The sequence below is a fragment of the Theropithecus gelada genome, chromosome 12 (assembly GCF_003255815.1).
Source record: "Theropithecus gelada isolate Dixy chromosome 12, Tgel_1.0, whole genome shotgun sequence".
Lineage (NCBI taxonomy): Eukaryota > Metazoa > Chordata > Mammalia > Primates > Cercopithecidae > Theropithecus > Theropithecus gelada.
Window position 1 is genome coordinate 34,916,311 of NC_037680.1, and position 27,702 is coordinate 34,944,012.

General features: G+C 37.7%; 1 protein-coding gene across 5 annotated transcripts in view; it reads left to right on the forward strand.

The window, feature by feature from the left end:
- Positions 1-27,702, forward strand: part of PKP4 (plakophilin 4) — a 230,779-nt gene that overhangs the window by 98,461 nt on the left and 104,616 nt on the right. For all 5 annotated transcript variants that reach the window (XM_025404979.1, XM_025404982.1, XM_025404980.1 and 2 more), the window contains exon 3: positions 26,795-26,907. In XM_025404979.1, coding sequence (XP_025260764.1) covers positions 26,795-26,907 — 113 coding nt within the window. The remainder of the gene's footprint in view (positions 1-26,794; positions 26,908-27,702) is intronic.

Below are 27,702 nucleotides of genomic sequence, written 5' to 3' on the forward strand. Positions count from 1 at the left end.
AGAATCTTGTCAGGCCTGTGGTCTTTGGGTCAGCCTTATAAAATTAATTAGAGCTATTAAGCAGGCACACCATTTATTTGGCCATTAAAGCTCTAGACAGAAAACCCCAAACTGTTTGCTTCTAGGTTGTTAGAGATAAAACATTAATTAGCATTACCATTGCCTCTCTGAATCTTCCCTTTTCCCTGTAGTGGACAGTGCAAGTGGGGGAGCCAATTGCTAGACTGTGAAGCCATTCCCAAGGTAATTAATCATATTGACAGGAACTTAGCTACCTGTTGCTCTACTAAAACCATCTCCGTCAGTATTCTCCCTCTGGTATTCAGTCACCCTTGCCTTTCCTAACCCTAAAGACTGAAACATAACCAAGATTTAAGAGAGAGATAACAGCCATTTATTTACTCTAACTCCTAAGGGAAAATAGTATTTTCCTAAAGAGTAATTTCCTAAAATAAAGGCATATCTGTTTGTAAAATATTTTTACTTTATGCAGAAGTATTTTTTAAATCTTTGCAACTATTTGTATTTGCTAATTTACCAGTACTTACTCTACTTAGCTGTACCATCAACCTCATTTTTAAAATTTTGTTTAAAAGTTAATTATACTTATTTGTAAATGAAAAAATCAAAATAAGTATCTCACATTTACATATTAGCTTCAGAAAAGTAATTTTACAGCTTTTGTGATATTAAGTAGTAATTTTGAAAGAACTATAACTTTTTTATAGATAGGATAGTCTTATTATAAATTAATATACTGTCTGTCTAAACTGTGGTCGTGGGAGGCAGAATAATGTTCTCCTCCCCAGAGATTTATTATCCCAACGCTTGGAGCCTGTAAACGTTAGCTTATTTCAAAACTTTATGGGTGTAAATAAGTTAAAAAATCATGAGATGGTGAAATTATCCTGGATTATCCAGGTGAGTTTTAAATGCCATCACAAGTATCTGTCTCTGAGAGAGGCAGAGGGACACACACACACGAGAAGGCTCTGTGAAGGTGGAGGCAGGGATTGGAGAGATGTGGCTGCAAGCCAGGGAATGCCAGCTGTCCCCAGAGCCTGTAAGGGGCAAAGAAGAGGTTTTTCCCTACAGCCTCTAGAATGAGTACATCCCAGCTTACACCTTGATTTCAGCCCAGTGAAACTGATTTCTGATTTCCAGCTTCTAGAACTGTGAGAATAAATTTTTGTTGTTCTATTCCACCAGGTTTGTGGTGATTTGTTACAGCAGCCGTAGGATGCTACTACAGATTTTAGCATCAGGAAGGGGAGTACCCTTGTAACAAATACCTAAAAATGTGGAATTGCTGTGGAATTGGATAACGGGTAGAGTCTGGAAGAATTTTTAGCCCCATGATAGGGAAAGCCTAGATTGCTTTAAACAAAATATTGGTAGAAATGTGGGTATTAAAGGTGGTTCTGATGAGAGCTCAGAAGGAAATGAGGAACATGTAATTGGAAACTAGAGGAAAGAAAGGTGATTTAATATTTACAGGCATACCTTGGAGCTACTAGTTCAGTACTAGACCACTGCACTAAAGCTGATATTCCAATAAAGTGAGCCACATAGCCACATAATTTTTTTTGGTTTCCCAGTGCATATAAAAGTTATGTTTACACTATACTGTAGTCTGTTAAGTATGCAATAGCCTTATGTCTAAAAACCAATGTACATGCCTTAATTTAAAACTGTATTGCTAAAAATGCTAGTGAAATGATCACATATTGTTGGAAAAAAAAATGTGCCAATAGACTTGCTCAACTCAGGGTTGCCGCAGACCTTCAATTTGTAAAAGATGCAATAGCCGCAGAGAGTAATGAAGTGAAGTGCAGTGAAACAAGATAGGCCAATACTGGTAGAAAACTTAGCTGAATTGTCTCTCCCAGTCCTGTAGAAAGCATGTAAATGGTGGACTTGGATATTTTGGTAAAGAGATTTCCAAGCAGAGCGCAGAAGTTACAGTCTGGTTTCTTCTTGCTTCTAATAACAAAATGTGAGAGGAAAAACAAATCAAGGGGAAACCTCTCAAGCAAGAATGAATCACAGTTTGATAATTTGGAAAATTCTCAGCCTGTCCAGGTTGCAAAAGATGGTAAAATTAGGAGATTCACTTTTAGGAAAGTACTCCAGAGAGAAGGTCAAGGATGTAACTAGATAACCTTTGACTAGTGCTGAAGATATCAAGCATGTGACTCAACAGAAATCAGGAGTGGAGATGAAATTATCCAGGGAAGATCAGTGGAGGACCCACTTGTTTAATGGCAAAAATACACAGGAAACCCACAGGTTTTTTGGAAGTGTTTTATCAGCAAAAATACTGCCAGCTTGAACTGAAAAGGACAGAGACAGGATGAAATATAAGATGGCTGTTAGACTTACCAAACTATACAGGCTTATCAAAACAGTGCTCAGTTGCAAATATGTGCTACCCTTAAGGTAAAGGAAAAATGACTTCAAGGATACAGCTTTGGCCTAAAGTCATATTCTCAGACTTTAAACCTTGCCCCGCTGGGTTTTGAAATTAGGAAAGGTGACTCCTTTATTCTTTCCATTTTTGTTTTCCTTTTGGAATGGGAGTGTCATAACTGTTATCCTGTGTCTATCCCACCACTGTATTTTGGAAGCAGATAACTTATCTTTTAGTTTCACAGAATCAATAGTTGGAGAAGAATTTTGCTCCGGGATGTATTATACCAAAGTCTCCCCTGTACCTGATTTAGATGTTTAGATGATGAGATTTGGGATTTTTGAGCAATGAAATTTATGTGAGATTTGACCCTTCTAGTTGATGCTGTAATGGTTTGAGACTTTTGGAGATGTTGGAGTGGGTTGCATATATTTGGCACATGGGACAGACATGAATTTGTTTCTTTAAAATCTGGTTATTCTCCTACCTTTTGGGTTCTCAAGCTAAGTAGGTGGGGTCAGCATTTTCCTTGCTTCCCAGTTGTTGCCTGCCTTTACACGTTCCTGGCTCCTTTGAGACTTCTATGCCTGGCTTTACCATGCTTCCTCCTCTCTCCTGACATTCACTACCCTTCTGGCACTCACTATCATTCACTGAAGGTTCAGCTCTTGGCCGCCTTCTCCAGTTCACTTCTGCTATGGGTCCGTAGGTGACTTCAGTATCTACCCAAACAGCCCATCAAGTCTCTGGTGGGGCAGCCCCTTGGCTTTCTCATCTTGCATTTCCTTTAGACATTATATTCTTAGGCCACAAACTCCTGTCCTTCAGTTCACTTTCTTAGTATTCATTCAGAATTTTTTTTTTTTTTTTTTTGAGGCACAGTCTAGCTCTTTTGCCCAGGCTGGAGTGCAGTGGCGCAATCTCGGCTCACTGCAAGCTCCGCCTCCTGGGTTCACGCCATTCTCCCGCCTCCTGAGTAGCTAGGACTACCGGAGCCCACCACCACGCCTGGCTAATTTTTTGTACTTTTAGAAGAGACGAGGTTTCAGCGTGTTAGCCAGGATGGTCTCAATCTCCTAAACTCGTGATCCGCCTGCCTCAGCCTCCCAAAGTGCTGAGATTTACAGGTGTGAGCCACCATGCCCTGCCAGAAATAATTCTTCATCAGAAATTGCTATCCATTGGTCTTGCCACTTTCTCTATATCTCAAGCAACCCTACTTTTAATATACCAAACTCTTATGGCCCAAGAATAGGGAAGGTAGATTTCTTTAGAGAAAAATCAAAATGCCACACCTGGAAGAAAGGTACAAAGATGTTAAGTAGCAAGAACAATAGGGGTCCACTACATAATACTTGCATGGTGCATATATTGTGTTATGATTTTTTGCTATTGTTTAAACTAAATAATCCTGAGTATTTTAATTGTGTGAATAACTTCCAAAGACTATTTCTTCTTAAAAGCTGTGTTTAAATGTTAGTACATGTTTTCTTTAGTGAAATGATATTTTCTAATTGTTCTCTAGGTAGTTCAGGAAGCTTCCCAGGCTCCTAAGAAGGTGAAATGCAACATCAGCAAAAATGATCTATACCAAGTGACCTGTGCCAATCTTATGTAAATTATAAGTGCTTGTAAAGTAATTAAGGTTTGAGTTGTTCAGTCCATTTTTTGTCTGTGAAGCCTGTCTGTGGTGTCTTTGTAATTGTGAGCCAGCTGTTCTCCTGCTTAGCAGGTTTCAGGGACACCACCTTTCCCATACATGTGTATATTAAATAAATGTTAGCTAATTTTAATAATAAAGCAAGATGTAATTCGATCTGCTACAGAAACATCATACTCTGCATTACAGATACAAGTGTAAATAATTTGGAGTAGACACACACCACTGGATAGCTCCGTTAGCATCAATAACTAAGAATTGGTTGTATAAAAATAACCTTACATAATAAATGCTTCTCTGTTCTTTCATTTAAATATTTCCGAAATGTTTTACTGCCTCCAACACAATTTATACCCAAGTGCAGAAAATGTTTGTTAAATGTGTTGTATTTGGATGTGAAGATGGATGGTAAGAGTAATTCACACTCATCTAGATTTGCCTTTGATTGATTTTCTGATTGTCATGGGTTTTGTCCATGCCACCTGTGTCATCACCTGGTCTCACTTTTGGTCATGATATAATTCATAGGCTGGCTAACAGTTTGAGTTGTACAACCCACAGATATAAACTGCTTTTTTCTTCTGTGGCCTATTTTTTGTTTGTTCTCAAAATACCATCCCAGCTGAGCTAATAGGCCAAATCCAAGTATAATCTACTCTGAGACTGAGCTTGGTTTTTTCCAGAGCTTATTTTGGACACTGCTGATCTAACTCAAGATACTTTAAAACTCCTGATCAAATTCTAAGGACAGTGCATTTATATTCTGTCATAATTAACAGTGAACAATTAAAGACATTTATGAATCAGAGCCAAGATTCAGTATTTGCTAGTGATAAAAGGCAATGTCTTACTTATCATATTATTACACTGTGACATTGGCAAGTTTTGAAATAGCTTAAAGATGTCTGCCTTATTTTCTAAATAAGAGGGAAATGGGTTACAAACAATTAAACACATCTCAGTGTGATTGTATGTGTGAAAAATATCTTCATATCGGGTAGTTTAGTTTTTAAAGTTCCTTCAATGCACTAATGGCGTACAATTTAGTTTAACAGCTTGGTGTGTTGTAATCAAGAGTGTGAATAGGCAATCAAATACTTCTCTGAGATTCTGCTCCCCAAAGAATTCCTGGGAAGCCTGTTGCTATGGTGCAGTCTCACCTGGGACTTGTTTAGTGTCTTTCTCAATCAGATATATTGACAAAAATGAGCTTAAAAACAGAACTCATAGAAAATCCAGAATGGAGAAATTCGGATACATAAATGAAGCAATGTGACTCTCTGTTTTTTTTTTTTTAACTTGTGCTTACCAATTCTTGTTTGTCATCCCAAGAGTCTTAAAATCTACGAAAGATATTACTCTCTCACTGTAACGGATGCTGGATGTCATAGAAGGCTCTGTTTATCAGATGAGAAACTGTGAAGATGATAATCTGTAAAACCCTGCAAACTAGATTTTCTATACCCAAAGCTGCTTCCCTGGAACTTTGGCAGCTGTGATAATTGTTGCAGACCTTCACTGTTTGGTACTGCCACCGTATTTAGATAATGTCAAAGAAAGGCTTATGAGTCACAGTTATTAAATTGCAGGAGACGATCATGTCAGAGTAAAGCCAGGTAGTGAGACCTCTGATGGGTTACTCAGGCTTATATTGTTTTTAAGAGATTATTATCTTGTCCCTTCCACCTTGAAATCAATTTCATTTCCACACCCTGGAGATCATGGCATGGGGCTGAATGAGTGATAAAGAACACCAACTCTGGAGTCACACCTTCTAACTGCATATCCCTACCTTGCCATCTACTTGGTGTAACCTTAGATATTCATGATCTACATCTCTAAAATGAGGGGACTAGTAATATATTCCTCACGGGGTGGATGTAGAATTTAAGGGTAATAATAACATATTCCTCATGGGGTGGTTGTAGAATTTAAATAAAAGATGCTTCACCCGTAGAAATTATTCATTGGGTGTTGGCTATATTCACACTTTTGATATGCATAGAAAGCCTTAGTATATAGTATGTAGCTCATTGTATGCACTTAATAAATAATAGTAATACTATTATCATGATACCTTAAATGAGTCTGTGTCAGATGCAGACTTACTGAAAACTTAGGAGGAAATATAAGGGAATGGCTAAAATTTGACTATCATAAATTTTAGTTGTATGAATGAATGAGCCGGGGTAGTGAACCAGAAAACATCAAGTCATTCTCTATACTGCCGTGAAGTATACACATGCAAGGTTTCTGGGACTGAAGTCATCCTAGCAGCCTTTTCAGTGAAAATGTTGCTGTTCTTAAATCTAGCTAAGTACATGCCATTTTAAAACACAGTGTTTTTCAAATTAATGTGTGCTGCTGAGAAAATGTCAGGTTTTGCTAGATCCTGTATTTTTACCTATTGTTTGATATTCATGTCATTCATAACATAATACTATTAAAATGCTTTGTTTTTATTGTAATGCATTAGTTCATTTTAAAAGATAAGTGTCACAGATGTGTAGTAAAGTGATAAGTTAGGTTTAGATCCAAGGAGAATGAGAGATGGAATGGGACCTATTTACGTTTGTGTGTGGAAGGTGGTGGAGCTATTTAAGAGGATGCTTGAGTTTGAAGAAGGCAGCTGATTACAGATTGCTAGAATTTGTGAGAGTAAACTTAATGTTCTGCAGGTGTATACCTTGAGATGATTGTAGATCATCCCCAAGAAGAGACCCATTAGATAGTCAGACACATGGACTTGCACCTTGGTCAGGAAGATCTAGGTCGAAGTTGTCGATATGAGATCCACAACTACATAGCCATTACTTGAAGCCATGGGAGCAGCAGAGGCATGAAGAACACAGGCCCTACAGTGATCCTCAGGGAATCTAGTCCCCAGTGTTCCCTGTGCACCATATGACCGTGGCTCTATCTCCTCTGAATAATAAGTGTTAACAGTTCCTACATCATAGGCACAATTACTGAGAAATCATTGCCTTTCAATCAATTTGATTTGAAGACTTAGAATGACAGGTAGCACATAGTACATGCTTTTAGTACATTTTGGCTGATGTTGTCACTATTATTATTGAGGGACTCACCTAGGGAAAATTTCTAGAGCAAGTAGAAAACTGGAAAAAGCAGTATTTACAAGAGGCGGGGAAGGAACAGGATTCTATGAAGGAGACAGTATAGCCAGAGGAGGTAGGATGGGCAAAAAATAGAAGGTGATATCAGTGAAGCCAGAGGAAGGATGAATGTCAAGGAGGATGTCATCAGTGATTTTGAAGGATGCAGAAACGTCAGGGTAGATAGATGGAGAACGGAAAAGTGCCCTTTGGATGTAGCCACCAAGAAATGGTTAGTAACCTTGGGGAGAACAGTTGGTACAGAGTTTAGAGCAGCAGCCAGATAACAGAGTTGAAGAGAAAATGAGACCTGAATAAGTGGAGAGTCCTTGAAATATGTGTGTCTGGAAAGGGAAACAGGAAGTGTCTGAAGTGAAGGACTGGGGAATCCAGGCACTGTCAGAGAGTGATGCGATGGTCAGGCTGAATATGGAAATACCTAAAGAGAAGGTGAAGGTGTCGTGGGTGCTACTGCAGGCTGTAGAAGTTCTGAGTAGTTTAGGAGGTCCCCAAGCAAAATGTGTAAGGGAGGATCAGGGTCAGTGCTTCAGTAGAAGGGTTCCCTTTGGAAACCACTGCCTCCTGAGTGAATGGGAGGACTTTAGAAAAAGCTGACCACAGCTACATTGGTGGTACTTCAGAGAAAAGTCTCGCCTGCTATGTAGGAAGTTGGGTTAGTTTGTTCTCTTTTGTGGGAAACCGCAAACTCTCCTGAATAGAAGGCCTTGTCTGTTTTTAGATTTCAGACTCCAGTGTGAGTTGCAAGGATCCTAGGATATTTCTTGTGAAGAGCAAAAATTGCCCAGTGAAGTATTGATTCCTTCATGGTTCCTGGACTTGTTCACAGAACCACTTTTCTCCCTACAAGGCCCAAGAGAATTGGGGTCAACCCATGGCTTGCCCAGAGGTGATCCTTTCTATAGCCCCTTTATTCACTTTGCTGATGAATTCAGAAGGTTGTGGGTCTCGGTGGTAGACTGTGTTGTCCTTTCTTTCCAAAGGGACCCAGTCTTCTAACCCTGTTAACACACATGCTTGCAGGGAGACAGGCAGGCACTGTCCCAGGCGTTAAGGTTGACGATATCCCTGGGGAGGTACGGGCCAGCGTGCTGGCCGCTGTTTGCAGGAGCCTCAAGCCCTACACGGGAGCCCTGACCTAGCCTGGCACTCTGCGGAGGATTTACACCAAGCATTTGGTTTAGAGATAGCATTATCTTGCAATTTCGGCTTCCTGCTTCTGGAAGGAGAGAAGACTGTTATGGAAGTAAACTTGATCTTTTCCTGTGTATTAACTGGAGGTAGGGAATTGTTACCATGAAAACTGCCCAGAGTAGCTTCAGAAAACAAGGGCAAAGAGTTTTTTTTTTGTTTGTTTTTGAGTATTTTCATAAAATTGACAAAGGAATTTCTTAAAAGAGTAATATGATGGGAAATACTGAATTAAGACTTTAAGTTATCTTAAATCAGTATCTGAATATTAAAGAACAACACAAATGTACCCACCATCCCTGTACTGGACTCCCTTTTTTTTTTTTTTTTTTTTTTTTTTTTGGAGATAGAGTCTCACTCTTTCTCCCAGGCTAGAGTGCAGTGGTGCGATCTTGGTCACTGCAACCTCCACCTCCTGGGTTCAAGAGATTCTCCTGCCTCAGCCTCCCGAGTAGCTGGGATTACAGTCATGCACCACCACGCCTGGCTAATTTTTATATTTTTAGTAGAGACAGGGTTTCACCATGTTGGCCAGGGGGGTCTTGAACTCCTGACCTCAAGTGATCTGCCCGCCTCAGCCTCCCAAAGTGCTAGGATTACAGGCGTGAGCCACCATACCTGGCCAGCATTGATATTTTGATGTCTGCAGACTGGCTATATAAAGAAATCATACATTTTAATTTTGTAAGGGTTATTAGAGTACCTAATCTGTATAAATTACTTGCTTTGAAGTTAAATAAATAGAGCATTATGGCTGTAGCAAAAAGGAACCACTATTTTTCTCACTCATTTGTCATGAGTGGTGCTTCAGCCACTGCTTCCTTCTTGTGATTTTTATGTAAAAAAAAAAAAAAAATGGATCTTCTGTATATGAAGTTTAAGAGGAAAGAACAAAAAACGACATTGAGAGCAAAAAAGGGTTATTGAGAACAGAATATGATCAGAAGATAAAAGAGGTAAATTGTTAACTAAGTGGCATAATAACATTGTACAATGCTAAGAGCTTAGTAAAAATGGAATCCAAGGCATCTGTCTGTAGCAGAAATTACTTCATTTTTTTTTCTCTACTTAGGAATTGAAAATATATTTCCAAATTTTTGGCAAGTGAACCTCTTAGGAAAGAGCATGGCATATTAAAAAAAAAATAAAGTTTTATTTTTTACTTTATCATGCCTCTAAAAAATAGCTCACAGCATTTAGCATTTTGTTCATGTACTTCACACCCAACTCCTCTTATGTGGTTGTTATTCCCATTTTACAGGTGATTAAACTGGGGTTTACCGATGTTAAAGTGACTTGTCTAATATTATATAATAGCTAGTAAGTGACAGAGCCTAGTGTCAGATTCAAGTTGATACCAAAATCCTGTAATCTTTCCATATTTGTTCTAATCTTTGTCAAATCGTATGCCTTTAAAGAGGCTTACAAGTTTTTAAACTACAGGACAGGTGGTCCACTGGCTGAATCTGGCCCTTGCCTGTTCTTTATAGCCTGCAAGCTAAGAATGTTTTATACAATTTTTAATGGTTAAAAAATAATCAAAGGCACAATATTTGATGACACCTGAAGATTAGATGAAATCAAATTTCAGTTTCCATATATATTATAAAATCTTATTGGAACACAGCCACACTCTTCATTTATGTTTATGGCTGCTTTTGCACTCCCAGGTCAAAGGTGAGCAGTTGTGACAGAGACCTATGCTGTGGCCCACAAAGCCTAAAATATTTACTGTGTATCTGGCCTTTTCTAGAAAAAGTTTGCCTACTGCTGCGCTAGGATATTAGAACAAAAATCTGTGATGAGAAGTTCCGTATGGGGCCCAAAAGCACGTTAAAGCTCTCTCACACCTTAGGTCTTTTGATCATTCCAGCAGCCGGCAAGGCAGATGGTGTTGCTTGGTTGAACCAATGGGGAATGGATGCCAAGCCCTGTGGTCTCATCAGCACCATGCAGTTTGTTCATGTTCACTTCTAGGTGCCTACTTTTATTTGACATCTTAAAACAGGGATTTGTTTTGACCCTTCAGCTTGAATGTTTTAATCCAATTCCCCTACCTCCTTAAGGAGAAACTGCATGTCAGATTTAGACCACCTCTGCTCTGTAGCCCCAGGCCTTCCTGGGTTACATGAGTGCTTGTTGCACTTTGTTGTGACTGTGGAGTGCAGGCACTGGTGTTGCCTCTGCCTTTCCCTCTTTCTCTCTACCCACCACAGTGTTTAAACGAATGAATGTATAATCAATCAAGTCAGTCTTTTTTTTTTTTTTTAATTATACTTTAAGTTCTAGGGTACATGTGCCCAACATGCAGGTTTGTTACATAGGTGTACATGTGACATGTTGGTTCGCTGCATCCATCAACTCGTCATCTACATTAGATATTTCTCCCAGTGCTATCCCTCCCCCAGTCCCCCACCCCGCGGTGTGATGCTCCTTGCCCTGTGTCCAAGTGTTCTTATAATCAAGTCAACCATTTAAATTACAGAGGAAAAAGTCATAGTACTGTTTTCATCCTGGGAGATAAGACCTTTCACTATTGAATTTTGTGAAAGTTAATAGTTTCTTGACAGGAAAAGAAGCCAGGAGAGGAGAAAATAGAAGTGTGAATTTTAAGATATGTTTTGTTGCAGAATTTGGCTTAAATTTTGTATAGACTTTTGGGATTTTTAAAAAAGACATAAAAATAACCCAAGTTTTTATTGACAAGTTGTTTCTGTTGACAATTCATTGACAGATGAATGGATAAACAAAATGTGGCATATATATTGCAATGGAATATTTATCCTTAAAAAGGAAGTAAATTCTGTAAACCTTGAGGACATTATGCTAAGTGAGATCATGCCAGTCACAAAAAGACAAATAGTATGTACGTAATTTCATTTATACAAGGTGCCTAGAGTAGTCGAATTCATAGAGACAGAAGCACAATGGTGGTTGCTAGAGGCTGGGTAAAAGGGGTAACTGGGAGTTGTTTTTTCAGTTTGGGATTATGAAAAAGTTCTGGAGATGGATGATGGTGATGGTTGCACAACAATGTGAATATACTTACAGCCCTGTACACTTAAAAATGGTTAAAATGTTACATTTTGTTAGCATATATTTTGCCACGGTAAAAATATACACATATATCATCACCTGTTTAAAACATCATATCTACTTTGAATACCTAATCAAAATTATATATTACAAAAGAATGATTACCCTTTCAAACTATTTGTTTATCAATTGAAAAATTTACCATGTGATACATGGTATCTTAAGTGATTCAGCCCTGACATGATTCAAATTTAAAGTTAATTGGGTCCTCTTGCATGTTTTATTTTCAAAGCATATTTATATAAAATTTGTAAGAAAGATTAGGTAGATAAAAGATTACAATCGATTATCAGTTACTCTTTCCTTCCTTACTGATTAGCAGTTGATAGAAGAAATTAATTAAAACTACAGAGTAAGCCAAAAAGCATCATTCTAAAGATACCAGTTCTTTATTAAATCCTGTGGAGTTTCCAGAGAAATACATACAGTAAAATCTATTAAAACAAACAGTTCATTTTACAGCATATATATTTAAGATGTTATATATTTCATGCCCTTCTTGAAAATTAGTTCTTAAAACATTTTCTTTGATAGGTCAGAATTGGAACATTTAGCATTAATAAAAATTGGGACCGTAGTATGGTTTTACATAAGCAAACAACTCTTACTCTATTTTATTTAGAAAAATTAATAACAAAAATAAATGCCCAAGGTAAAGGGAATTAAATACTCAGAAGTATAAAATAAAAAGTAAGCCGCCCTACAGGCATCCAGTCCCATTTCCCAAAGGTTAAAATTTCCTCTAAAATTGAGTTTTTTGAGGATACATCAAGAAAACATTTATTTCTGCATATTCTAGCATAGATGTCTTTTTAAAAACAACTGCCTGGCTTTATTTTCCTGCATAATCTTTCTTAAAGATATTCTGCATCAGCACGTTTGGACTTACTTCAATTCTTTTTAGCAATTGCATGGAATCCTATTATGTAGATGTATGTATATATCTAGCTATTCTCATTTTGATGATTATTGGGTTGTTTCCAGTTTCATTTGATTGGTTGGTTTTGTGTACTTTTCCAAGTATATCACAACCTCAGCATTGGAACTAATCAGACAACAGGTAGATATGTAGTATTTACCTTTTTTTAGGTATTGTTAAATTGCCCCACCAAGAGTTTGTACCAGTTTACATTCCTTCTACACCATTTCTTCATAGCCTCACCAATGCTGTGTACTTTCATATCTGATGTGTTGTTTCCAATTGTTCGAATAGGCCATAATGGGTTATTAGAATATTATTGAATACTGTTAGCATACTTTAATGGCTTCAGAAAAGCAAAAATATCAGTTGTCCACTAAATCAGAATACCATGTTTGAGGAATTGACAGTTTCCTCAACAGGTTTGTCCTGGGGTGTGCAAATAATACTTTGTGTCTCTTCTTTCTGCTTAATTTTCTGAATTCAGTTTTAATTACAGAAATTGTGTTGTAACAAGTGATACAATTAAAAGAGATAATATAAAAGTGTAGATAATTTCTCTGTTCTTTCTCAGTACCACCCTTCTGAGGTGACCAATCGTACTGATCTGCTGTGTCTCATTCACAGCTGTGTCTGTTCAAACAAACCTATGTAGCCTTTGGGTTTTTAAATTTTGTTGTGTTTTACTCAGTTCTTCAGTTGACTTTTTAACATAATCATATATAATCGTCCTTCTGAAGCAATAGATAAAAGTCCAACTCATTCTTTTGAATAAGGACATAGTATGCTGTAGAATGGAAATGGCATCATTTGTTACAATATTGCTATGTGGATGGACATTCAAATTGTTTCAAATGATGCTGCAATTACTGTTTAATACATACCATTGCTTTTATTTCTGTAGACTAGATTTCCAAGTGGATGGCAGAGAATGAGGAATATGGCTTTTTAATTTTAATAGTTATTACCAGATTGTTTCTTCAAAGGGTTATGGCAAATCCCACTCCCATGAACAGTACGTGCAAGTGCCCATTTCCCTCCAGTTCCTCACCAGCCCTGGCTGTTACCACTTTTTTAAATGTTTGCCAAAATGATGAAAAATGACATGTCATTGTTATTTGATTTTCTTTCTCCTTACTAATGAAATTGAGCAGTTTTTTCAATATTTTAGTTAGCATTTACATTTCGTCTTAGGAGACTTCCTTGCTGATATTCTTTGACTATTTTTACATGTTTAAAAAATTGTGCGTAACATTTTGTTGATCCATTATAGGTTATGTGTTACAAATATTTCTCTCTTTTCTTGCTCATCTTTTAACTTTATGTGATCTGGGTACAAAGTTTTGTTTTGTTTGTTTGTTTGTTTGTTTATTGAGACGGAGTCTCACTCCGTCGCCCAGGCTGGAGTACAGTGGCAGGATCTCGGCTCACTGCAACCTCTCCCTCCCGGGTTCAAGCGATTCTCCTGCCTCAGCCTCTTGAGTAACTGGGATCACAGGCACAAGCTACCACGCCTGGCTATTTTTTGTTTTCAGTAGAGACGGAGTTTCACCTTGCTGGCCAGGCTGTTCTTGAACTCCTGAGCTCAGGTGATCTGCCCACCTCAACCTCCCAAAGTGCTGGGATTGCAGGAATGAGCCACTGCACCCAGCCAAAGTTTTATTGTTGTATAGTTAAATATGCCTGTCTTTTCCCTTACGGTTTTGGATTTTTTTTTTTTTTTTTTTTTTTTTTGCCTTATTTAAGATTTCTATCGTCTTAAGACTATAAAAATATTTTCCTAGGTCATTTTGTTTTTGTTTTCTATATTCATTATAGAACTTGTGTTTATGTGTGTATGCATGTGTGTGTACAGTTTGAGGTAGTAATCTAGCTTTGTTTTCTCTACTTAACAACAGCAGTACTTTTCCCATTGAACAAAATTTCCCCTTTGTCATTAGTTAAGTTTCCATGTATACTTGCATTTGGCTCTTTAATTCTTATTAAATTACGGGGTTTTATTTGATTTGAGAAGAAAGTTTTGAAGTAATAAAGTCAATTACAGTTCTAAATATAACCTTGAGCAACAGAAAATGACACAACCTTAATTTTTCAGCTTCCTATAATGGAAAGAGCAAGAATTTAGAATTTCAGTCCAACTCTTCACTTACTAATTCATGTGACCTTGAGCAAGTCATTTACTTTGCCCCTCCCATTTTAGGATTGCTTAACTCAAAACTCTGCTGCACTTTTTGAGGATTAGAGAAAATATAAATAGAGTGCCTGACCCACAGTTGGCATTCATTCAGTACTGCTCGATATTATTATTTTTGTTATGACTTGAAAGGTAGACTTTTGATATTAAATTGTGCCCTTTCCAAACATAAACAAATAGATTTCTTCATAAGTGAGGATGTATTTTATGCAAGAGAAAAAGAATTCTCAATATAAAGATTCTCAATTTAAAGATTCTTTTGGTCAAATAAATTAGTCTGAACAAAGTATATATTCAAATCTGGAACTTCTTTTTCTTCTTTTTTCCTTTTTTTTTTTTTTTTTTCCGTTTTCTGTTGACTGTTGACTGCCCTATAGATATAACACAAGTAAAAAGTAACGTTACTTGCCTGCTTTTTTTTGTTGTTGGTAAATAGGGAGTATGCAGATATTCAATAAGGGTAAGAAAAAATAAAATTGCTTTTATGTGTAGCTGGAAGGAGCCAAATGGTAGGGGAGAAAGCAGGAGAGTCAGAGAAAGACAGGGACATCAAATATGGAAGCACAAGGAACAGAGCACTCGTGGACCCAAAGACTGAAATGGGCTTTATTCTGGATGCATATATGCACTGAGGTTGGACTCAGCCTGTAGCTAGATGTGCCTGAGCTCTTCTACAGCTTTAATGTTCGTTATAGGTTAGATATGGCTTATGGTTATCGACAATAGATTGATCTTTCTTAACCTTCTTTCCCAAGAAGCCCACGATAACTTCTGGAAGTTTAGAAAGGAATGATGATATTATTGAAACCATACAGATAACATGAAAAAAGTTAAGACAAGATTTTGAACACTTATACCTCTTGAGCCAGCTACCCAGCATTCCCAAGGAGCCATTTAATTGACTAGGGCATAACTAATAAGTATGTTTTCTAATTCTAGTACCCTTGCCACCCACACACACACATTAAGCCACAGAATATCTGCAGAGCAGAAAGGATAGTTGTAAAAGTAAACCTAGTATAGTCTTAAGGAAAAAATCTACCTATATTAGGTGGTATTTGTTTTCATTCCCATTAGATTTCATTAACTTGCTAACCAAACCTTAAATTAGTAATTTTTAAAATAAGCCTCCTATTCTCTAGTGCAATTGATTACCTCTACTGAGGAATAGAAGGTTAAGTTTAGCCTTGTTGTTTCTCTTATCATTTTTATATTTTTTACAGTGTTTTCATTAACTAGTCTACGTAGAGAAAGGAGAAAATTGATCATTTATTCTTTTTAGTTTTCCATTTCAGCAAATAATGATTTATGCGGATTATTATCATATACTGTGTAGTCAACCCCCAAATAAGCATCTAACATTAGGTGATATGCATCATTGGTCTTAATAATTTTGATATATATATACATATGTATATACACCCATATATATACACATGCACAGTGAAAACCCAAATTGTTCATGTTAAGTCATTACTAGTTTTCATAATTTCTTAAGGTTTAAAGTAATAGCTAATCAAATATTCAAGGCATTACATTTTAAAGAAAATCTCATTGTGTTTTTGACATTAATTCTACCACATAACTACCTTGTTGGACAATGATAGCAACGGTTGTCATTGACAACTACAGCTTACACTCCTCCAACTTCTATTTTCCTTGTGATATCTTTTTTCCTCAATATTTGACTACTAGGGCTTTCCCAAATTTAAGGAATTTTAAACATAATAAAACCTCAACTACAAGACTGAACTAGAATTATTTATATCTACACACACACACGCAACACACATATCTATACATCCTATCTATACATTCTACATTTTAGGAGAAAAAGTAAATGAAAATAAATGGCATTCCCAGTTCAACAATTAAATGTCAGTAGTCTGTTCAATGAGTTTTCAAAAGTGGCATGCTAAGGCTGGAAACCCCTAGTTTTTTGATAACGTAGCATGTGATATCTGAGAGATCAAGAAATCAAGGAGGAAGGGGGGGCTCTAATAAAGGAGTAAGTCGTAAAATCACCCTGAATGACTTACCAGGGTTTTCTGGGTTTGTTGTTGTTGTTGTTGCAAAAAGCTGCAGAGATACTAAGATGAATGAAATACAGATTCCACTCTTCTTTAAGAGGAGTCCTGTTTAGTAAAGTGAGAAGATGTCACAGAGCACTATACCCAAGGGTTGGATAAAGAACTGTAGGTGTTTATGGGAGGGTGTTTCAAGTGGATGGAACAAATGAGGAAAAGCCTTGAGTGGTGTGTATAGGAAACCACAAATAATTCTGTGTAGGTGTGTGAAGGGAAGTGATGGGAGACCACAAAAAGATATTTGGGGGCCAGACTCTACAGAGGGTGTTAAAACAAGGCTGAGTTGGCTTTTTATAAGTGGTTTTATGGGTTGGGTTGGGTAGAGCATGGTGCGCAGTGGTTAACATCGTGGGGTTAAGACAGATTGAGGTGATTTCAAATCTTGGTTTTGAATGACCATTGGCAAGTCAGTTCTCTATGAAATGAGGCTGACTCTGACTCCCTCACAGGCTGATTATGTGGAGTTCATGAAGAAATACTTGGCACTTAGCGTAGAGCCTAGAGCCCAGTAAACCTTTTTTAAAACAGAGATTATTGGTGAGTAGTATTGAACTTTGGCAAATGTATCAGGAAAAAATGTAAGCAGTGGAAGCAGGACGCCGTACCACCATGGCAGGGAGAAGACTTAATGAGGAGTTTTTGCAATAGTCTAAATTAAAGTGAACCTGAAGGAATAGTGAGGAAGGAAATGGATTCGGCTTATGCTAAAGATGTGAACTGACAGGATTTGGGAAATCACTTAGTGTGCAAAGAATGGGAACAAGGTAAAGGGAGGAAGTGACAAAAAGATGAGAACACTTACAGTTTGAGCCTGAATGAAAGAGAAATGGTGGTTCCATTAGGACAGTGGTTTTCAACGTTCTGTGTGCATGAGAATCTCCTGGAGGACTTGTTTAAACAGGTTTCTGGCTGGGCATGGTGGCTTACGCCTGTAATCCCAGCTCCTTGAGAGGCCGAGGCAGCGGATCACCTAAGGTCAGGAGTTCAAGACCCACCTGGCCAACATGGCGAAACCCCTTCTCTACTAAAAATACAAAAAAAATAGCTGGGTGTGGTGGCACACACCTGTAATCCCAGCTACTTGGGAAGCTGAGACAGGAGAATCGCTTGAACCCAGGAGGCAGAGGTTGCAGTGAGCCGAGATCATGCCATTGCACTGCAGCCTGGACAACAAGAGCAAAACTCCATCTCCGAAAGAAAAAAACCACACAGGTTTCTGAACCCTACCCCTCAGACTTTAAGAAGTTCCCAGGTGGTGCTGATGTTGCTGGTTCAGGGACCATACTTTGAGAACTACTCCGTGCAGAAACAGAAAACACAGTAGGTGGGGAAATATGGGAGAGGACAGAGGTGTATCTGGGTAAGGCCATGGCTCATCCATCATTTAAATGTAGCTACATAGCAGACCACTGAAAATTCGATTAAAGATAGTGAATTTGGACATTACCACTGTACATGGACCCGTGTGATGGTCATATTGTCAAGTGAGAGGCTGAAGAGCCAAGGGCAAGTTACACAGTGAGGCACTGTTGAGTAGACAGTCTTTTAAGAAGCCATTGGCTCACACCTGTAATTCCAGCCTTTGGGAGGCCGAGGCAGGTGGATCACCTGAGGTCTGGAGTTCAGGACCAGCCTAGCCAACATAGTGAAACCCCGTCTCTACTAAAAATACAAAAATTAGCCAGGCTTGGTAGCACATACCTGTAATCCCAACTACTCAGGAGGCTGAGGCACAAGAATCACTTGAACCGCAGAGGCAGAGGTTGCAGTGAACCAAGATCATGCCCCTGCACTCCAGCGTGGGCGACAGAGTGAGAATCTGTCTCCAAAAAAAAAAGCCATCCGTGTGGTGGGTACGTAGGAAAAGCATGGGACTGTATCTGTTTTGTTTGAAGTTCTCATCCACACATGGTTTTTAGTAAAAAGCTTTTCTTGTGTATATTTAATGTACCCCCAAACCTCTCCTCCTTTATTTTGGTTTCCTAATAGAGGAGCTAAGTTACAGATAAGAGCCTGAGTCTTAGAATATAAACTTCAAACATCTGATAAACTTTACTATTTTCAATCTGCTTCATTAAAACTGAAGGAAAGATGTCAACTAGAACTTGGTTTATTCCTGTTTTGGTGGTAGGATAAAACAACAACAATCTTAATATTGTTCATCTCCTATTAGAATATTAGTTAGTAAGGCAAGAAATTAGGTGTGTAGCTGTATGTTGCACTTTTCTTTGATCCTGAGATCTCAGTGTAACAGACGATGGCCATAGCCTAGGGCAACAAATCCCGCAGAGCTGTCCTAATAATGTATATCCTTCATGTCTTCAAATTGATGCAACGTCAGCAGTATCCATTTGAAGACTAACCCTTTGTAGTGCCCTTCCCTATGTAAGTATTCAGTCTTGACAGAAGTGATTAAAATTTTGTTTTCCAATTTGTAAAAAATATTTTAAATGTAGACTATAGTATAGTACCTCTTAATTCAGCCTTCCCTAAATACAACAAATAAACTTTTTTTTCAGTGTTGTCTAAGTTGTGTTCTCAAAATGATAGTTCCTTGAGATGTTAATAGTTGTTCTTTGCAAAAGAAAAAGTGTGCTTAGTGTTCAATAAATCAAAGAAGTGCTGGGTTAAACAAAGGTAAGCTGACTTCCTGCTGGTAGACTTCTCAGAACTTTTAATATGGTAGGGTTGCTGTGACTCTCCAAGATTTAGAGTCTCCTGGGCAGCATTTCCCAAATCTGCGTGACTCAGAACCCTTCCTTTAAGAGAATATCTGTTAACATCCTGTGGGACGCTGGTGTTCTCAGTTTGAGAAACATAATGTTATTCATCTTTGATTTTTAATTTCCTTCTAACAAAGGAAGGTAGCCAGTACAATGGTGACTGACATCATATGCCCAGCATTTCTATAATTAGTAATACATTGATTTAGGGATTACCAAGTAGACAATAATGGTCTATCAGTTATTAAGTAAATTGTGGTAGATAGTCAGGACATTTGATTACCTCTGTCGAATTTGCTGGTTGTCTTAAGGATGAGAAGTTCAAGGACCTTTGTAAATATGACTGCTTTGGTTTTTGCACCAGCCTAGGTTACAGGACGATATTTAGGATGTTTTGGGGGATTTCTTAGTAGTTCTTAAATATTTGTTTTTAATATAGTTTCCTAAACTTGGCCCAAAGATATGATCATGACCATAATTGACTCATCTTTTCGATATGGGAAATGGGGAGAAATGCTATAGCATGTCCTGGGTACAGGACATAATCCTGCCCAATCCCCTCTATCTTAAAAATCTAGTCAGTGATAATTAGTATTTCAGTGATATAAAACTCTCAGTATACTAAGGCAGAAAGTAGATTTTTTTCAAAGCTTTTTAACCAACAACAGTTGAAATAAAAATGCTTGCTTTCTTAACCAGTAATTCCATCACATAACGACCATCTGTTTTCTTCTTTCAATATAACTGGAACTAAGTACTTTCCTGCTGAGATATATAGTCATGGAAAGGTATGTTGTCTCTTGGTGTGTTACACTGCTAGCATGAGATGATTTTTGACAAACAGATAAACATTTCTAAAAATTACTATGTATTTTATATTAAGAAAAATATACCAGCATTGGAAACCAGGATTTCAATGACTTCAATACCTGGAATGATACTGTCTTTAAAAGGAGGTCAGTTTAAAGAAAAATACTCAATGAAAGAGATAATATAGGTCAGAGGAGAAAGAAACAGACTGAGGAGTCCTATAATCAAGAAGGTATGTTCTCAGATGAGAAAAACTTGAACGTTAGACTGAATGAAACATGGAGGATTCCAGAGAGAAGCAAGATTCTGGAGGAGGCAGGAGAGCATGCAGAGACCAGCCTTGGATGAGAAAGGGACAGTCCCTCCACTAAGCCTGGAAGAGAACTGAGGATTAGTGTGACTGTGGGGGCAAGAGTTGAGTTGTCAAGCTGATGGTCTGAAATGAGCGCCTACTGCTGTTTCTTAATTGTGGTCATCATAGTTGTAGTAGCTATTGCAGCTACTCCTGAATTAGTCAGCTGGACTAACTTGAAGTAAATCCACATAATGATGCAAATTGACAACTGAGCTAGATGGCTGGAGGCTCAAAAGACAATGAGCTTTTGTACATATTTTGGAAGCATAATGGTCTTTACTGATTAGGAAGAAAAGGAAAACATGATTTACTAATATCAAAAATGTAAGGGGGATATGACTGCGGATCCTACTGACAATGAGAACAATTTTATAACATATACTGACAGCGAAGAATATTATGAACCACTTTATGCTAATAATTAGAGGTAGTAAGGAGCCAGGAGCACACCATCTCTCCTCTCCCCTCTTCAAGGCATCTCGGGTTTGGGGTGTGGAGGAATTCATAGTTTTCACCAGAGAGGGTTGTAGGAAAATGCAGTATTTTCAAGAAAGAACTACATTTCAATTAAAGCCTGGAAGTGGAGAGTATTCTTAGTAACTCAGAGGTGGAGAACATTCTGATTAAAAGATAAAGAGTTTGTAAATAGAGAGTTTGTAAACTGGAATGAGGCTTCCACAGGGCACAGTTGGAAGGGGTCAGGAGATACGTCACTATGGCCATCCATGAGAACTTAATGAGGGTAAGAGACTAGGAGGCCACAGGAGGATGAAGTATGACCTGCTTTCGGTGTGAAGTGAAAATGGTTCAAGGGACTGAGCCTTGAACAAGAGTGGAGCTCTTCCTGCTTATCAAAGGAGCGGGAGTGCAGAGACCTAATTCTGAAAGCTACCTGGGGTTTCTGAAAACCAGAAGGAAAACGGTACCCTTGTGACTAGATGTGCAGTATCCTAGTATTTCTATTTGAAAGAAACACAGTAATCAACAATTTTAAAGCTTTATTTAGAACTGAGTAACTTGGGAGTTGAAGTAAAAGTCAACCTAAACAGGAAGGGAAAATAAAAGAAGAAAGATAGAGATTTCACACCCAATGACCATGCAGGAACAGACATGAAAAAGAACTAATAAGAAGTCTCAGAAATGGAAAATACTGTCTTTGAAAAAAAAGTTAGGTAGATGAAATAAACCATAAACGGGACACATAGAGAAATAGTGAATTGAAGGCAGTGCTGAGAAATTCTCCCTGACTACAGCTCAAAGAAATTAAGAGAAAATATGAAAGAGCTATACTGTAGATTCAGTATTCTAACCAGTCTTTCCCCTGAAAGAAACTAAACATACTCAATAAAATATTGGAATTTTTTTTTAAAGCAAGGCTAAGCTAGAAAGAAAAGAAATAGTTCGCAAAACTAAAAGCAAAATGCAAATGAGAATCCTAAGCAATAAACCTGGCTTTTACCCTGAAGATATCCGGCAAATCTAGGTGATCTTGAGCATGCCATTTGACAGCTCCATGCCAGAGGCATTTGAGGAGGCCTAAGGTGAGGGTTCAAATTAGATCCTTTGCCCAAAGCTAAACTTGCCAAAACTACAACATTGGCTAAAACTGATAAGAAATCTGTCCCACGGAAGAGGACAGCCCTGGGTGCTGGCAGGAGGAAGACATTTTCCCCGATAGTTATGATACCTATGAGATTCAGAAACTTAAATTGGTCAATAAACATAGGAAAAAGGTGTTTGTTATCAGGGAAATACAAAATAAAACACAAGCAAAATAGCATTCTATGCCTATCGGACGACCAAAGAAAAGAGAAATTTAAGGCCCAGAATACCAATTGATGTCAGTAAGAATGTGGAGAAGCTGAAACTCTCATTTATTACTGGCTGGAATATAAATTAGTACTACTACTTTGAAAAGTAACCTGACAATCATTATCAAGCAAAACTGAAGATGTGTGTATCTTTCGACCAAGCAATTCCACTTCTAGGTCTCTTTACTCTGGAGAAGTATGATTCAGGTGCACAAGATGGTTTATACAAGAAAGATTATTTTACAGAATGTTTATGGTTACATAAAATTGGGAACAACCCAAGGTTCATGGTGAGAACATATAAAGACATTATGTGATAGCTATGCAATGGAATACTACTGAGAAGTGAAATTAGATTAGCTAGATCTACATGTATTGATGTTAATAAATCTCAAAATCATGTTGCAGTAAAAGCAATCTGCAAAACCTGTACAACATACCAGTGGCATAAATTGTGTGCACATGTAAAACAATGCTATATCTGTTGCCATTTATGGCTCTGTAAATATGTAAATGTGTAGTAGTAATATAAAATACTCATGTGAATATTAAGCACCAAATTTAGGGTAATGATTCCTTCTAGGGAGGGAAGAAAAGAGAAGAATGGGATGTAGGAAAGAGAAACCAGGGATTTCATTGTATTTTAAAATAAAATTGTAATGTTTTACTTCACAAGACATCTGATGCAGATGTAGCAAAATATTAAAGTTTGCTATAGCTTGGTCAGATTCACAGAAGTTTATTGTGTTATTGTCTATAATTTTCTGTATTTTTGAAGTGTCTCACAATATTTTTAAATTGGGAGAGAGAAATCTATCATTATAGAAATGGAAGGCAAAAAAAAGACTTTCAGGTTGGGTTCTCACTGACATGGAGTTTTACATGCAGAATATTTGTCAGGGATCAACACCTGTGGAGGAGAGGGGACGAGAAAGCAGGATTAGGCAAGGGAGAATTCCAAATCAGGCTGACAAAGCCTTGGCCAAGGCCAAAGGGAGCAAATCTGGGCCTGGTCTTTACTTTCTTACCTGGATCAGTGCCTGAATGCAAGTGGCTCTCTGCAGCCAAGCCACCCCTGAAGGAGCTGATGACCACAGGTCACCTGCTGGCAGATGGGGCAGCCAACCCTTCCTTGGGCTTCCATGGGCAGTGTAGCTCTGTCTACCAAATATGGCTCATCTGAAAGTGCTGCTTTATTTTCATCTGTTCCCTTAACTCTCTCTCAAAGAATATTTATCAGTATTCTTATTTGAGAGGAAGGAAGTAAATATAAAAGACAAGCTTTGTAACACATGTGAACAGATTCCATTTTTAAAGCATATTAGTAGCCTTGACTTTCTAAAGTCATGTGTGGTTTTGCTAGGCTCTACGAGGAAATTTTCATACACTAAATCACTGACAAATGCTTTTAACATTAACTTTTTTCTTCTCACGAAAGAACAAATATAAGCTCACCCTATAATTTAGATTCCCAGTTTGGGATACTGATTTAAGAACCAGTCTTCACATTTTTTGTTTAGAGGATAAAATACAAGAATTTAACTTCATAGATGATGTCTCTGCATCATCATCTTAATGAGTGTTATTTTGGAAATTATTAGATGTGTTTTCATATGACTGCATAATGCTGTCCTCCTCCTCATCAGTCATTCTAAGAAGCCAGTAGAGACCGAATTGTCAAATATTGATATCCCACTCATACATCTTGGTGCCATTCACGTGTGTGTGTGTGCAACTTGTATTCTGTAGGAATAATAGTAATAATTTTGCAAGAAAGCATATTTTTTGTTTGTAAACATTCACAGGTGTTAAACTTTTACAGATTCAGTACTTTATAGCTTCTTGATAGTCTGCTTTTGGCACTTTGATGAAGTCCTACTTGTGAGAAGTTGTGGGCACATAGTAGGTTGAATGGTTTTGATAAAAGTAGCCAGTGATGTTCAATATTATGGGCTTTGCGCCAGTAGGGATATAATGTAGACTTAACTCAGTCCATAAGAATGTTAAAGGAATTGCCCTACTGTTAAATAAAACATATAGCTACATCATGTATGTATAGACTTTCCTAGCAACTCAACAACTGTGAATTGTTTCTATGGGTACGTCGATCAAAGTTTCTAGTTGTAAGATACAGACACTGACATGGCTAATTAAACAGAAAAGTAATTCATTAAGGGATTATTAGTGAATTCCCACACTTGTTACAAGTACTGGAGAACAAGACTTGAGACTAAGATTCCAGGAACGGTGTCCAAATTTGTGCCACAAAGTTGATCAGATAAAGAAACTATTGTTATAGCCACCAAACACACAGAGTTGTGTATGGAGGTTGTTTCTATGTCAGGAACTTGACCTTGAGAACTAATGCAGGAAGCACAGCAAGAAGGCAATAGAGAAAATGAGTGTCCTCTTTACTGGAGTCAGAGTCTCTGTCAGCACCTGCATCACAGTCTGGCATGAGTGTACCTTCTTGGCAGAGCCAAAGTCACCTGTCTGTGCTTTTGAGGGAAGGAAATATGGGAAATTCCAATTTCTGCCTTCAAGCAGGAACTTGCCCAGCCATTTCTTTGAAAGGTTGTTTACAAGGTCATAGACAGCCACAGACATGATAAAAATTCATTCCTGTACAGTGGAATTTTTTTCTATGAATGGAATTTTTTTTCTTTGTTCTTATTTGCAATGTATCTTCATACTATACCTGATATGGTAACTTTTGGCCATCCCAAAATGAGGACAATACTCCAGCTCCCAATCCCTAGTAGCCACTGAACTCAGAGGACGAAGGTAATATGGTGGCTTGGGGAATGTTTTGGGATTCCCGAGTAGTCCTTTCCTGGCCCAGCTTGATAGAACCAGGCAGTCTTGTGGGAAAAGATGCATGTAATAACAAGTGAGTAAAAGAAGTGAACGAATGGAAGTCTATCACAAAAAAAAAAAAAAAGATGCTGTTTCAGAGCAAAGAAAGAGTAAGTGTGAGTTAAGCATAATAGTATTTTCAAATTGGATCTTAGCCTTGTACTGAATTCTGAACAATTTATGTCTATCTAGTCTTTTGTTACTGAACATCTATTAAGAGCCTAAGAATTGTTAGGCAGAGGCAAGCATTGTCCCACTTACCGATTATGATCATATTGTACAGCGTTATTGAGCCAGCTATTATTCATCTAGGCCCTGTCCAATACGCCCACACCAACTGGGATCATTAGGAAAGGATTCGCAGTGTCAGAAGGTGGTAAGGAGTTTAGGAACTGTTTCTTAAAAATTATTCTAAGAATAGCTTGTGGAATTTGCAGAGCCAGTGCTGTCAAGCAATTACATGTTTGCCTGATTTCACAGGGAGTTCATGTACTTTTCAATTAAAAATTTTAATGGCAAATGTATACATATAATCATAAATAATATTTTTAGGTCGTTTTATTTCTGAATAGTTTCTAGATTTAATACTAATATGTCTGGTATTTTGAACTAGCAGTCATCAAATTAAGCTACTTACAGTTCAGCATTTGCTTTGAGTAGACTTGTGAGGAGACAATATGGCACAGGGGAGCTTGAGATGCTATTTGTGGCTTAAAACCTTTGGAATATACTTGATCTTTAGATATTTTGTAACATGACATGTTTTCTACTTATTAAAATCCCATCAAACTAACAATGAGAGAAATACAAATAAAGTTAAAACATCCTCTCCTTTCATAGAACTTGTTTGCCTTCACTTTGCAACGTAGATTGAAGAATATAATTTCTGTAGACACTCTTCCAGCTTTTGAATATATTTTAAATTCCATGTTATGGCTTAGTCTTTTTCATTTCTTGTGTTCCTTCTCTCCCTTTGCACGGTGGCACATGATTGCTTTTGGACACAGCAAATTTTTGTTGGTTGTATTATAGATAAATATGGCAAGACTTTCTGTGGCATTGGAATCATTTTTTTAATTAATTAAAAGACTATATATCAAACATGGTAAAGTGATTCTGATCATGGGGATTTACATTTTTTTAAACTATGCTGACATATAGTATGAGAAATATAAAAAGTAGCCATTGTTTGCTGTGCCTCTGATGTAGATACATTAAGTAAGGTCTCTGGAAGCCTTAACTTTAATAAGGCACTGTAGCAGAAGTACTGTTTAAAGACCTCAGTTAGAACCAAAATCAGAAAAGGCAAATAAAGATCTACATGTTTTCTATGCCAAACAAAGGCTGACATTCTATTGCCTTTAGATTTGAAAAAGCTAGGAATCAATAGGTCATTTATTTCATCCACAAATTGCATTTCACAAAGCCACACCATAGCTGTATGTTATGGGTACATTCCTGTGTTTCCTGTGACATACATTACTTCATATATCTGCCTGAGCAGCATACCTCGGAGCCTTATATGCCTTTTATTTCTTTGAATCACAGGAGCTTCAGTTTCAACGACTCACCCGAGAACTGGAAGTGGAAAGGCAGATTGTTGCCAGTCAGCTAGAAAGATGTAGGCTTGGAGCAGAATCACCAAGCATCGCCAGCACCAGGTACAGGGCCAATGGCTCCATCTTTATGCACACTCAAGTTACATACCTTATTAAGTTGTTCTGTATGCAGCAAATGATTCTGTTAGTGTTGTTACTGTTAACTTGCCTTCCAGAATTTGAAACCAAAAATGTCTATTTATTCTAATTTTGAGAAGCCTCTTGCTGTATCGACTGTCCCTCAGTCCTGTGCTTAAAATGTTTTCTATAGCATTGGCAAGCTTCTGTAGCAAAAGCTACTGTGCTGCCTTCATATTCCTCATATGTCCACATAGTTAATGGATGTTGTTGGGATTAATTGCTAATTATTTGGTAAAGCTAATTGGCTGGTGCTTTGAACACCTGGTATTGATTTTTTTTAAACTAAGAAATATTTCTAAATAAGATTGCATTAACTTTTAAAAATGTCTCCAGTTTACTTTGGATTTTTCTAGAACTCTATGAAAGTACCACACAAACTAATTACTATAAGGAATAATTTACTGTACTCACATATAGTAAATACAAAATGAGTGCATTACTATAAAAACATAGTCATGATTGTTATTTTTTATTTAAATACCTCTCATGCTATTTAAAAGCATCATTGTTGGCTGGGCGCGGTGGCTCAAGCCTGTAATCCCAGCACTTTGGGAGGCTGAGACGGGCGGATCACGAGGTCAGGAGATCGAGACCATCCTGGCTAACACAGTGAAACCCCGTCTCTACTAAAAAAAATACAAAAAAACTAGCCGGGCGAGGTGGCGGGCGCCTGTAGTCCCAGCTACTCGGGAGGCTGAGGCAGGAGAATGGCGTAAA